Genomic DNA, 13752 nt, shown 5'->3' with positions numbered 1-13752 from the left:
TTTCCTGCCCCACGGCGCCCGCAGCTTCCTGGGGGTGGGGGAGGGGAGGGGGGGTGGCCCCTCCCCCCACGTGCGCTCGGGGACCCGGAGGTGGCGGCGCCGGGAGGAGGTAGCGGGGGATGGGGGAGATGTGGGGCCCGGACGCCTGGGTCCCTCCCGGACGCCTGGGTCCCTCCCTTAGGGGGCATTTGGGGGGGGAGATGTGGGGCCCGGACGCCTGGGTCCCTCCCTTAGGGGGCATTTGGGGGGGAGATGTGGGGCCCGGACGCCTGGGTCCCTCCCTTAGGGGGCATTTGGGGGAGAGATGTGGGGCCCGGACGCCTGGGTCCCTCCCTTAGGTGACATTTGGGGGGGGAGATGTGGGGCCCGGACGCCTGGGTCCCTCCCTTAGGTGGCATTTGGGGGGGGAGATGTGGGGCCCGGACGCCTGGGTCCCTCCCTTAGGTGACATTTGGGGGGGAGATGTGGGGCCCGGACGCCTGGGTCCCTCCCTTAGGGGGCATTTGGGGGGGAGATGTGGGGCCCAGACGCCTGGGTCCCTCCCTTAGGTGACATCTGGGGGGGAGATGTGGGGCCCGGACGCCTGGGTCCCTCCCTTAGGGGGCATTTGGGGGGGAGATGTGGGGCCCGGACGCCTGGGTCCCTCCCTTAGGGGGCATTTGGGGGGGGAGATGTGGGGCCCGGACACCTGGGTCCCTCCCTTAGGGGGCATTTGGGGGGGGAGATGGGGGGCCCGGACGCCTGGGTCCCTCCCTTAGGGGGCATTTGGGGGGGAGATGTGGGGCCCGGATGCCTGGGTCCCTCCCGGACGCCTGGGTCCCTCCCTTAGGTGACATTTGGGGGGGGAGATGTGGGGCCCGGACGCCTGGGTCCCTCCCTTAGGGGGCATTTGGGGGGGGAGATGTGGGGCCCGGACGCCTGGGTCCCTCCCTTAGGGGGCATTTGGGGGGGGAGATGTGGGGCCCGGACGCCTGGGTCCCTCCCTTAGGTGGCATTTGGGGGGGAGATGTGGGGCCCGAACGCCTGGGTCCCTCCCTTAGGTGGCATTTGGGGGGGGAGATGTGGGGCCCGGACGCCTGGGTCCCTCCCTTAGGGGGCATTTGGGGGGGGAGATGTGGGGCCCGGACGCCTGGGTCCCTCCCGGACACCTGGGTCCCTGCTTCAGGTGGCATCTGGGGGGGAGATGTGGGGCCCGGACGCCTGGGTCCCTCCCTTAGGGGGCATTTGGGGGGGAGATGTGGGGCCCGGACGCCTGGGTCCCTCCCTTAGGTGGCATTTGGGTGGGGGGAGATGTGGGGCCCGGACGCCTGGGTCCCTCCCGGACGCCTGGGTCCCTTCCTTAGGTGACATTTGGGGGGGAGATGTGGGGCCCGGACGCCTGGGTCCCTGCTTCAGGTGGCATTTGGGGGGGAGATGTGGGGCCCGGACGCCTGGGTCCCTGCTTCAGGTGGCATTTGGGGGGGAGATGTGGGGCCCGGACGCCTGGGTCCCTCCCTTAGGTGGCATTTGGGGGGGAGATGTGGGGCCCGGACGCCTGGGTCCCTCAGTTATGGGCTTCCCAGACCCCCAACTTATGGGGCAGGAACCACTGTACTTCTGGGCCCCCCAACTTATGGGTCAGACCCCCCCAACGCCCCCAATGGGATCCCGTGGGGCGGGATGAGGGGGGGACCCAGGCGTCCGGGCCCCACGGCTGACGCCCTCCCCCCAGCCCCATGGAGGGTCCCGGGCCCCATAGCGGGTTGTGGGGCCTGATCCTGCTGCCCCCCACCCTCCTGTTGCTGCTCGGCCTCTGCACCCGGTGCCGCCGCCGTGAGTTGGGGGGCGCTATGGGGCACTTGGGGGGCACTTGGGGGTCACTATGGGGCACTTGGGGGGCACTCTGGGGCACTTATGGGGCTGGGGTGGCACTTAGGGGGCAGTTAGAGGTCGCTATGGGGCACTTGGGGGGCACTATGGGGCACTTGGGGGGCACTATGGGGCACTTATGGGGCTGGGGTGGCACTTAGGGGGCAGTTAGAGGTCGCTGTGGGGCATTTGGGGGGCACTATGGGGCACTTGGTGGTCACTATGGGGCACTTGGGGGGCGCTCTGGGGCACTTACGGGGCTGGGGTGGCACTGGGGGGCACTTAGGGGGCGCTATGGGGCACTTGGGGGGCGCTATGGGGCGCTTCGGGGGTCGCTGTGGGGCACTTGGGGGGCACTAAGAGGGGTCAATATGGGGCACTTATGGGGCTGGGGGGCACTTGGGGGTGCTATGGGGGCACATGGGGGGTACTTGGGGGGCACTTGGGGGTCGCTATGGGGCACTTGGGGGGTCGCTGTGGGGCACTTGGGAGGTCGCTATGGGGCACTTGTGGGGCACCATGGGGCACTTTGGGGGTCGCTATGGGGCACTTATGGGGTTGGGGCGGCACTTAGGGGGCACTTATGGGGCGCTATGGGGCACTTGGGGGGCTGAGGAGGAAACTATGGGGGCACTTGGGGGTCGCTATGGGGGGCACATGGGAGGCACTTGGGGGGTCGCTGTGGGGCACTTGGGAGGTCGCTATGGGGCACTTGTGGGGCACTATGGGGCACTTTGGGGGTCGCTATGGGGCAGTTGGGAGGTCACCATGGGGCACTTTGGGGGTCGCTATGGGGCACTTGGGGGTCACTATGGGCCACTTGGGGGGCGCTCTGGGGCACTTATGGGGCTGGGGTGGCACTGGGGGGCACTTAGGGGGCGCTATGGGGCATTTGGGGGGCTGGGGAGGAAACTATGGGGGCACTTGGGGGTCGCTATGGGGCACTTGGGGGTCACTATGGGGCACTTGGGGGGCACTAAGAGGGGTCAATATGGGGCACTTATGGGGCTGGGGGGCACTTGGGGGGTGCTATGGGGGGCACATGGGGGGCACTTGGGGGCCACTTGGGGGTCGCTATGGGGCACCTGGGGGTTCGCTATGGGGCACTTGGGGATCGCTATGGGGCACTTGGGGGGCACTATGGGGCACTTGGGGGTCACTATGGGGCCACTTGGGGGGCGCTCTGGGGCACTTATGGGGCTGGGGTGGCACTGGGGGGCACTTAGGGGGCGCTATGGGGCATTTGGGGGGCTGGGGAGGAAACTATGGGGGGCACTTGGGGGTCGCTATGGGGCACTTGGGGGTCACTATGGGGCACTTGGGGGGCACTAAGAGGGGTCAATATGGGGCACTTATGGGGCTGGGGGGCACTTGGGGGTCGCTATGGGGGGCACTTGGGGGGCACTTGGGGGCCACTTGGGGGTCGCTATGGGGCACCTGGGGGTTCGCTATGGGGCACTTGGGGATCGCTATGGGGCACTTGGGAGGTCGCTATGGGGCACTTGGGGGGCACTATGGGGCACTTGGGGGTCACTATGGGGCCACTTGGGGGGCGCTCTGGGGCACTTATGGGGCTGGGGTGGCACTGGGGGGCACTTAGGGGGCGCTATGGGGCATTTGGGGGGCTGGGGAGGAAACTATGGGGGCACTTGGGGGTCGCTATGGGGCACTTGGGGGTCACTATGGGGCACTTGGGGGGCACTAAGAGGGGTCAATATGGGGCACTTATGGGGCTGGGGGGCACTTGGGGGTCGCTATGGGGGGCACTTGGGGGGCACTATGGGGCACTTGGGGGGCGCTCTGGGGCACTTATGGGGCTGGGGTGGCACTTAGGGGGCAGTTAGAGGTCGCTATGGGGCACTTGGGGGGCACTATGGGGCACTTGGGGGGTCGCTATGGGGCACTTGGGGGTCACTATGGGGCACTTGGGGGGCGCTCTGGGGCTCCTGGGGGTTCGCTATGGGGCACTTGGGGGTCGCTATGGGGCACTTGGGGGTCACTATGGGGCACTTGGGGGTCGCTATGGGGCACTCGGGGGTCGCTATGGGGCACTTGTGGGGCTGGGTGGGGGTCTCCCTGGGTCACTTGTGGGTCACTTATGGGTCTCCCCACAGGTCCCCTCCCCCCATTGGACGCCGCTGACAAGTGAGTGGGGGGGAGGGGGGCAGCACTTGTGGGTCCCGGACTCCTGGGTCCCTCCCGGACTCCTGGGTCCCTTCTATGGGGCTGGGGGGGAGGGGCCTGACCCCCAACTGGCCCCTCCCCCCCGCCCCCCCCAGGCCGCCCCCCGGATCCAGTTTTGTCATCGTGACCCCTTGCAGAGGTCAGTGACCCCCAAGTGACCCCCAAGTGACCCCCAAGTGACCCCCCAGTGACCCCCAAGTGACCCCGCGACCCATAAGTGACCCCCAAAGGACCCCAGTGACCCCCAAGTGTCCCCATTGACCCCCAATGTCCCCATTGACCCCCAAGTGTCCCCAATGTCCCCATTGACCCCCAATGTCCCCACTGACCCCCCAGTGTCCCCATTGACCCCCAAGTGTCCCCAGTGTCCCCATTGACCCCCAAGTGTCCCCATTGACCCCCAGTGTCCCCATTGACCCCCAAGTGTCCCCATTGACCCCCAGTGTCCCCATTGACCCCCAATGTCCCCATTGACCCCCAAGTGTCCCCAATGTCCCCAAAGTCCCCATTGACCCCCAATGTCCCCCATGACCCCCAAGTGTCCCCAATGTCCCCAATGTCCCCCAATGTCCCCCATGACCCCCCAGTGTCCCCATTGACCCCCAATGTCCCCATTGACCCCCAAGTGTCCCCAATGTCCCCAATGACCCCCAAGTGACCCCAATGTCCCCAAAGTCCCCACTGACCCCAATGTCCCCATTGACCCCCAGTGTCCCCCGTGACCCCCGCGTGTCCCCTCCCCCACAGGTCCCCCCCAGCCCCTCCCCCACCCGTGGGAAGCGCCGAGGGACCCGACGCCGCGGGCGCCCCTGGGGACAACGGGGACAGTGGGGACAACAATGGGGCCCCTGGGGCCAATGGGGGCGGAGCCGGGGGGGCAATGTCCCCAGTGTCCCCAATGGGCCCCCAGGTCCCCCCAACCCCCCCAGAGCCACCGGGGGTCAACGAACGGTGAGTGACAATGGGGACCCCTTGTCCCCATGGACCCCATTGACCCATTGACCCCCATAGACCCCCATTGACCCCATTGACCCCCATTGACCCATTGACCCATTGACCCATTGACCCCCATTGACCCCCATTGACCCCATTGACCCCATTGATCCCCATTGACCCCCATTGACCCCCATTGACCCATTGACCCATTGACCCATTGACCCCCATAGACCCCCATTGACCCCCATTGACCCCCATTGACCCATTGACCCCCATTGACCCCCATTGACCCCATTGACCCCATTGATCCCCATTGACCCCCATTGACCCCCATTGACCCATTGACCCCCATTGACCCCCATTGACCCCCATTGACCCCATTGACCCCCATTGACCCATTGACCCCCATAGACCCCCATTGACCCCCGTAGACCCCCAAAGACCCCATTGACCCCCATTGACCCCATTGACCCCATTGATCCCATTGACCCCATTGACCCCCATTGACCCCCATTGACCCCATTGATCCCCACTGACCCATTGACCCCCATTGACCCCCATTGACCCCTGTAGACCCCCAAAGACCCCATTGATCCCCATTGCCCCCCATTGACCCCCATTGTCCCCATTGACCCCCATTGACCCCCATTGACCCATTGACCCATTGACCCCCATTGACCCATTGCCCCCCATTGACTCCCATTGACCCCATTGACCCCCATTGACCCCCAAGTGTCCCCATTGATCCCCATTGACCCCCATTGACCCCCATTGACTCCCATTGACCCCCCATTGATCCCCATTGACCCCCATTGATCCCTATTGACTCCCATTGACCCCGTTGACCCCCATTGACCCCATTGACCCCCATTGACCCCCATTGACCCCATGACCCCATTGACCCCATTGACCCCACTGACCCCCATTGACCCATTGACCCCCCATTGACCCCATTGACCCCCATTGACCCCCATAGACCCCCATTGACCCCCATTGACCCCATTGACCCCCGTAGACCCCCATTGACCCCCATTGATCCCCATTGTCCCCATTGACCCCCGTAGACCCCCAAAGACCCCATTGATCCCCATTGCCCCCCTTTGACTCCCATTGACCCCATTGACCCCCCATTGACCCATTGACCCCATTGCCCCCCATTGACCCATTGACCCCCATTGACCCCATTGCCCCCCATTGACCCCATTGACCCCCATTGACCCCCATAGACCCCCGTAGACCCCCATTGACCCCCATTGATCCCCATTGATCCCCATTGACTCCCATTGCCCCCCATAGACCCCCATTGACCCCATAGACCCCATTGACCCCCATTGTCCCCATTGTCCCCATTGACCCCCGTAGACCCCCATTGACCCCATTGACTCCCATTGACCCCCATTGATCTCCATTGACTCCCATTGACCCCCATCGACCCCATTGTCCCCATTGACCCATTGTCCCCATTGTCCCCACAGGTCCCCCCGTCCCCCCGGACCCCGATGACGATGACGTCACCTACATGGGCTACGTGTGCGTGACGTCACCAAATGTCCCCATTGACCCCATTGACCCCATTGACCCCCATTGACCCCCATTGACCCCCATTGACCCCCATTGACTCCCATTGATCCCCATTGACCCCCATTGATCCCCATTGACCCCCATTGACTCCCATTGTCCTCATTGTCCCCATTGCCCCCATTGTCCCCATTGCCCCCATTGCCCCCATTGTCCCCATTGTCCCCATTGTGTCCCATTGTCCCCATTGCCCCCATTGCCCCCCATTGACCCCCATTTACTCCCATTGAACCCCATTGACCCTCATTGATCCCCATTGACCCCCATTGACTCCCATTGTCCTCATTGTCCCCATTGTCCCCATTTTCCCCAATGTCCCCATTGTCCCATTGTCCCCATTGTCCCCATTGACCCCATTGACCCCATTGACCCCATTGACCCCCATTGATTCCCATTGACCCCCATTGACCCCCATTCACCCCCATTGACCCCATTGACTCCCATTGACTCCCATTGTCCCCAATGTCCCCATTGTCCCCATTGTCCCCATTGTCCCCATTCCCCCATTGTCCCCATTGTCCCCATTGTCCCCATTGTGTCCCATTGTCCCCATTGCCCCCATTGTCCCCATTGTGTCCCATTGCCCCCCATTGTCCCCAGGCACGTTCTGCCCGACCAGGAGGTGACAAACGGGACCCCCCCGGGTGGGGACAGCGAGTCCTCGGGTGGGTGACAACGGGACCCATGGTCCCCTTAATTACCCTTAATTACCGTTAATTACCCGCTAATTACCCGTTAATTACCGTTAATTACCCCTTAATTACCGTTAATTACCCGTTAATTACCGTTAATTACCCGTTAATTACCGTTAATTGCCGTTAATTCCCAGCTCAAGGTGACGATTACGTCAACGTCCCCAAAGGCACCGGGAGCTCATTGGGTGAGACCCACGGATCTGCCCCATGGATCTGCCCCATAGACCCACGGATCTGCCCCATGGATCTGCCCCATAGACCCACGGATCTGCCCCATGGATCTGACCCATAGACCCACGGATCTGCCCCATGGATCTGCCCCATAGATCCACATCCCACCCCATAACCAGCCCTGTAACCTGCCCCATAGAGTCGCGTCCTGCCCCATAACCAGCCCCATAACCAACCCCATAGACCCACATCCCGCCCCATAACCAGCCCCATAACCAGCCCCATAGACCCACATCCCGCCCCATAACCAGCCCCATAACCAGCCCCATAGACCCACATCCCGCCCCATAACCAGCCCCATAACCAGCCCCGTAGACCCGCATCCTGCCCCATAACCTGCCCCATAACCAACCCCATAGACTCACATCCCACCCCACATCCTGCCCCATAACCAGCCCCATAGACCCACATCCTGCCCCATAACCTGCCCCATAGACCCACATCCTGCCCCCATAACCTGCCCCACATTCTGCCCCATAACCAGCCCTATAACCTGCCCCATATCCTGCCCCATAGACCCACAACCTGCCCCAGAACCAGCCCCATAGAGCCCCATTCTGCCCCATAACCAGCCCCATAGATCCCCCCATAACCTGCCCCATCGACCCACATCCCACCCCATAACCTGCCCCATATACTGCCCCATAACCTGCCCCACATCCTGCCTCAGAACCTGCCCCATGGACCCGCATCCTGCCCCATAACTAGCCCCATACACCAACATTGTGCCCCATAATGTGCCCCATAACCAGCCCCATAACCCGCCCCATAGACCCCCATCCCGCCCCATAACCTGCCCCACATCCTGCCCCATAACCTGCCCCATAGACCCACAACCTACCCCATAACCAGCCCCATATCCCACCCCACATCCAGCCCCATAACCAGTCCCGTAACCAACCCCATAGCCAGCCCCATAGCCCCACATCCTGCCCCATAACCAGCCCCAGATCCTGCCCCATAGACCCTCATTCTGCCCCATAACCAGACCCATAAGCAGCCTCATAACCTGCCCTATATCCCACCCCACATCCTGCCCCATAACCAGCCCCGTAGACCCACAACCTGCCCCATAACCAGCACCATATCCCACCCCACATCCCGCCCCATAACCAGCCCCAGAACCTGCCGCATAGACCCTCATTCTGCCCCATAACCTGCCCCACAACCTGCCCCATAAGAAGCCCCATAGACCCCCATTCTGCCCCATAACTCTGCCCCACAGACCCCACAATTCTGCCCCATAACCTGCCCCATAGACCCCCCATTCTGCCCCATAACTCTGCCCCACAGACCCCACAATTCTGCCCCATAACCTGCACCATAGACCCCCCATTCTGCCCCATAACCTGCCCCATAGACCCCCCCATTCTGCCCCATAGACCCCCCCATTCTGCCCCATAACCTGCCCCATAGACCCCCCATTCTGCCCCATAACTCTACCCCATAGACCCCCCCATTCTGCCCCATAGACCCCCCCATTCTGCCCCATAACTCTGCCCCATAGCCCCACATTGTGCCCCATACCCAGCCCCATAGCCCCACATCCTGCCCCACATAAGCAGCCCCATAGCCCCACACTGTGCCCCATAACCGCCCCACATCCTCCCATCCCCCAGGGGGCAGCCAGGAATACGTCAACGTCCCCTCCCCCCACCACGGTGAGTGCCCAAAATCCCCCTTTTTCACCCCAAAAATCCCCCATTCCCCCCCAAAATTCCCCCTTTTCACCCCCAAATCCTCTTCTTTTTTCCCAAAATCCCCCTTTTTCACCCCAAAATTCTCCCTTCCCCCCCAGGCAGCGACAGCGAAGACGCCGCCAACTACGAGAACATGTGGGTCTGCCCCAAAAATCCCCTTTTTCACCCCAAAAATCCCCTTTTTCACCCCAAAACCCCCTTTTCACCCCCAAAATCCACGTTTTCACCCCCAAATCCCCTTTTTCACCCCAAAATCCCCATTTTCCACCCCAAAATCGCCCTTTTTCACCCCAAAAATCCCCATTTTTGACCTCAAAATCCCCTTTTTATGCCAAAAATCCCCATTTTCACACCAAAAATCCCCATTTTCCACCCCAAAAATCCCCATTTTTGACCCCAAAATCCCCTTTTTATGCCAAAAATCCCCATTTTCACACCAAAAATCCCCATTTTCCGCCCCAAAAACCCCTTTTTTCACCCCAAAAATCGCCTTTTTGATCCCAAAATCCCCCTTTTTCACCCCAAATGTCCCCATTTTCCACCCCAAAATCGCCCTTTTTCACCCCAAAAATCCCGATTTTCAACCCCCAAAAAACCATTTTTCACCCCAAAAATCTCCATTTTTGACCCGAAAATCCCCTTTTTTCACCCCAAAAATCCCTTTTTTCACCCCAAAAATCCCCGTTTTCCACCCCAAAACCCCCTTTTTTCACCCCAAAAAAACCCCAATTTTTCCCTCAAAAATCCCCTTTTTTCACCCAAAAAAGTCCCAAAATTTTTCCCCTCAAAACCCCCATTTTTTTCCCCAAATCCCCATTTTTTCACCCCAAAAAAACCCCCAATATTTCCCCCTCAAAAATCCCAATTTTTCTCCCCCAAAAAACCCCAATTTTCCCCTCAAAAATCCCCATTTTTCACCCCAAAAAACCCCAAAATTTCCCCCCCCAAAACCCCAATTTTTTCCCCAAAATCCCCTTTTTTCACCCCAAAAACCCCCAATATTCCCCCCCCAAAATCCCCATTTTTCACCCCCAAAAACCCCCATTTTTAACCCAAAATCCCCCGTTTTTCCCCCAAAAATCCCCATTTTCCCCAAAACCCCCGCTATTTTTTGTCCCCCAAAATCCCCATTTTTCACCCCCAAAATCCCCTTTTTTCCCCCCAAAACCCCATTTTCCCCCAACCCCATTTTTCCCAAATCCCCCGTTTTTCACCCCAAATTCTCCCCGCAGGCCCCGGGAGCCGCTGCCCCTCCCCCCCCCCTAACTTATGGGCTTTGGCCCCCAAAAAATCGCTGACGCAGCTGAGATCGGACCCACGGACCCCGGACCCACGGACGCCCCATGGGGACCCACACGGACCCATAGAGACCCATAGGGACCCATAGAGACCCATAGGGACCCATAGGGACCCATAGAGACCATAGAGACCCATAGAGACCATAGAGACCCATAGGGACCCATAGAGACCCATAGAGACCCATAGGGACCCATAGAGACCACACAGACCCATAGAGACCCATAGGGACCCATAGAGACCATAGGGACCCATAGAGACCACACAGACCCATAGAGACCCATGGGGACCCATAGAGACCCACACAGACCCATAGGGACCACACAGACCCATAGAGACCCATAGAGACCCATAGGGCCCCATAGAGACCATAGGGACCATAGAGACCCATAGAGACCCACACGGACCCATAGAGACCCATAGGGACCATAGAGACCCATAGGGACCCATAGGGACCCATAGAGACCATAGAGACCATAGAGACCCATAGAGACCCACACGGACCCATAGAGACCCATAAGGACCCATAGACCCCCATGGGGACCCATAGGGACCCATAGGGACCCATAGAGACCATAGAGACCCATAGGGACCATAGAGACCATAGAAACCCATAGGGACCCATAGGGACCCATAGGGACCCATAGAGACCATAGGGACCCATAGAGACCCATAGCGACCATAGGGACCCATAGAGACCATAGAGACCCATAGGGACCCATAGAGACCCATAAGGACCCATAGAGACCCATGGGGACCCATAGAGACCCACACAGACCCATAGAGACCCATAGAGACCCATAGGGCCCCATAGGGACCCATAGAGACCATAGGGACCATAGAGACCCATAGACCTGTCCTGTGACCCACAGATTCCTTATGGGACCCATAGGTTTTCTCTGGGACCCATAGATTTGGCCTGGGACCCATAGATTCTTTATGGGACCCATAGATCCCCACCATGGGCCCCATAGATTTGTCCTGAGAACCATAGATTTACTCCGTGACCCATAGTTTTGTCCTGGGACCCACAGATTCCTTATGGGACCCACAGATTTGCTCTGGGACCCATAGACTTGTCCTGAGACCCATAGATTCTTTATGGGACCCACAGATTCACCCTGGGCCCCATAGATTTGCCCTGGGCCCCATAGATTCCTTATGGGACCCATAGATCCCCCCAGACCCACAGATTTGCCCTGCACCCCATAGATCTCCCCCAGACCCATAGACCACACCGGGACCCATAGATCTACTCTGTGACCCATAGATCCTTGATGGGCCCCATAGATCTCCCCCCTGTGACCCATAGATTCCTCTGTGACCCACAGACCCCCCCATTGCCCCCCAACCATCAATAAAACTGGACCCCAAAGTCAAAGTGTGGGGCAGATGTGGGGCCCGGACGCCTGGGTCCGCTGGGGTTTGGTGGCACTTATGGGGCAGATGTGGGGCCCGGACGCCTGGGTCCCTCGGCATTGGGGTTCACTTGGGGGGCAGATGTGGGTCTGGGAATCACTTATGGGTCAGTTATGGGTCTGGGGGTCACTTATGGGTCCTGCCCCATAAGCGGCTCCTCCTCCTCGTTGATGCGAAGGCTCCGGCCGTGGGGCTGGGGGGGGTTGTGGGGCAGAGGGGACGTGTGGGGCGGGGACCCGGCCGGACCCATAGCGCTGCCCCACCCACCTGCCCCATAGGTCTGACCCCCATAGAAACCCACAGAGACCCCCCAGCCCCATAGAATCCCCCTCAGCCCCACAGATCTCCCCCAGCCCCATAGAAACCCCCATAGACCACCCAGCCCCATAGAATCCCCCTCTGCCCCATAGAAACCCCCAGCCCCATAGAATCCCCCTCTGCCCCATAGACCCCCCAGCCCCATAGAAACCCCCATAGACCCCCCAGCCCCATAGGTCCCCTCCAGCCCCATAGAATCCCCCCCAGCCCCATAGAAACCCCCATAGACCCCCCCGCCCCATAGAAACCCCCATAGACCCCCCCAGCCCCATAGAATCCTTCTCTGCCCCATAGACCCCCCAGCCCCATAGAAGCCCCCATAGACGCCCCCAGCCCCATAGAATCCTCCTCTGCCCCATAGAATCCCCCCAGCCCCATAGACCCCCCAGCCCCATAGAAGCCCCCATAGATCCCCCCAGCCCCATAGAAACCCCCAGAGACCCCCCCAGCCCCATAGAAGCCCCCATAGGCCCCCCAGCCCCATAGATCCCCCCAGCCCCATAGGCCCCCCAGCCCCATAGACCCCCAGCCCCATAGACCCCCAGCCCCATAGATTCCCCCCAACCCAACAACCCCAAAAAAGACCCAAATCCGCCACTTTTTGCCCCATTTTCACCTTTATTGACCCACATGGGACCCCACTGCCCCCCCCGGGGTCCCTTTGGGGGGAAATCGGGGGGTTTTGGGGTCCCTTTGGGGGCAAATTGGGGCTTCTGGGGTCCCTTTTGGGGCTAAATCGGGAGGTTTTGGGGTCCCCTATGACCATTTTGGGGCTAAATTGGGGGGTTTTGGGGTCCCTTTGGGGGTAAATTGGGGGCTTTTGGGGTCCCTTTGGGGGCAAATTGGGGCTTCTGGGGCCCCTTTTGGGGGTAAATTGGGGGGTTTTAGGGTCCCTTTGGGGGTAAATTTGGGGGGTTTGGGGTCCCTATGGGGCTTTTGGGGCTAAATCGGGGGGTTTTGGGGTCCCCTATGGACATTTTGGGTCTAAATTGGGAGGTTTTGGGGTCCCTATGGGGCTTTTGGGGGGAAATCGGGGGGAGTTGGGGTCCCTTGGGGGCTTTTGGGGTCCCCTATGGGGATTTTGGGGTCCCTATGGGGCTTTTGGGGGTGAAATCGGGGGGTTTGGGGTCCCCTTGGGGGCAAATTGGGGGGGTTCTGGGGCTCATTTTGGGGGGAAATCGGGGGGTTTTGGGGTCCCCTTGGGGGCAAATTGGGGGGGTTCTGGGGCTCATTTTGGGGGAAAATCGGGGGGTTTTGGGGTCCCCTTGGGGGCAAATTGGGGGGGTTCTGGGGCTCATTTTGGGGGGAAATCGGGGGGTTTTGGGGTCCCCTTGGGGGCAAATTGGGGGGGTTCTGGGGCTCATTTTGGGGGAAATCGGGAGGTTTTGGGGTCCCCTTGGGGGCAAATTGGGGGGGTTCTGGGGCTCATTTTGGGGGAAAATCAGGAGGTTTTGGGGTCCCCTATGGGGCTTTTGGGGGGAAATCGGGGCGTTTTGTGCCTCCCCCATGATCATTTTGGGGCGAAGCCGGGGGGTTTTTGACCCCAT

At 60.7% G+C, this 13752-nt stretch overlaps 2 protein-coding genes across 5 annotated transcripts in view; both read left to right on the top strand.

Annotated features, from left to right (window-relative positions):
- Window positions 1-26: 26 nt before the first annotated feature.
- LOC139826235 (uncharacterized) lies at window positions 27-10659 on the top strand. The gene is made up of 11 exons (XM_071801365.1): window positions 27-109; window positions 1712-1812; window positions 3963-3993; window positions 4128-4171; window positions 4780-4983; window positions 6444-6498; window positions 7147-7211; window positions 7376-7426; window positions 9092-9133; window positions 9271-9307; window positions 10405-10659. The coding sequence occupies exons 2-11, from the start codon at window positions 1716-1718 to the stop codon at window positions 10436-10438; spliced, it is 660 nt and encodes a 219-aa protein (XP_071657466.1). The 5' UTR covers window positions 27-109; window positions 1712-1715; the 3' UTR covers window positions 10439-10659.
- A 488-nt stretch (window positions 10660-11147) lies between these two features.
- The window catches only part of LOC136114196 (myosin regulatory light chain 11), a 111132-nt gene continuing 108527 nt past the window's right edge, over window positions 11148-13752 (top strand). For all 4 annotated transcript variants that reach the window (XR_011736201.1, XR_011736202.1, XR_011736203.1 and 1 more), the window contains exon 1: window positions 11148-11151. Coding sequence is in view for 1 of the 4 variants with exons in the window: in XM_071801318.1 (XP_071657419.1) it covers window positions 11150-11151 (2 nt within the window). In the remaining 3 variants the exon portion in view is untranslated. The remainder of the gene's footprint in view (window positions 11152-13752) is intronic.

This window comes from Patagioenas fasciata, chromosome 37 (assembly GCF_037038585.1).
Source record: "Patagioenas fasciata isolate bPatFas1 chromosome 37, bPatFas1.hap1, whole genome shotgun sequence".
Lineage (NCBI taxonomy): Eukaryota > Metazoa > Chordata > Aves > Columbiformes > Columbidae > Patagioenas > Patagioenas fasciata.
This window is presented reverse-complemented; position numbering and strand designations above follow the sequence as displayed.

Bases quoted from the DNA above. Each gene is read 5' to 3' on its own strand.
- LOC139826235 (XM_071801365.1), top strand. From the start codon at position 1,716: ATGGAGGGTCCCGGGCCCCATAGCGGGTTGTGGGGCCTGATCCTGCTG. The intron at 4,984-6,443 runs GTGAGTGACAAT...TTGTCCCCACAG, and splicing joins CCACCGGGGGTCAACGAACG to GTCCCCCCGTCCCCCCGGAC. The intron at 7,212-7,375 runs GTGGGTGACAAC...GTTAATTCCCAG, and splicing joins TGGGGACAGCGAGTCCTCGG to CTCAAGGTGACGATTACGTC.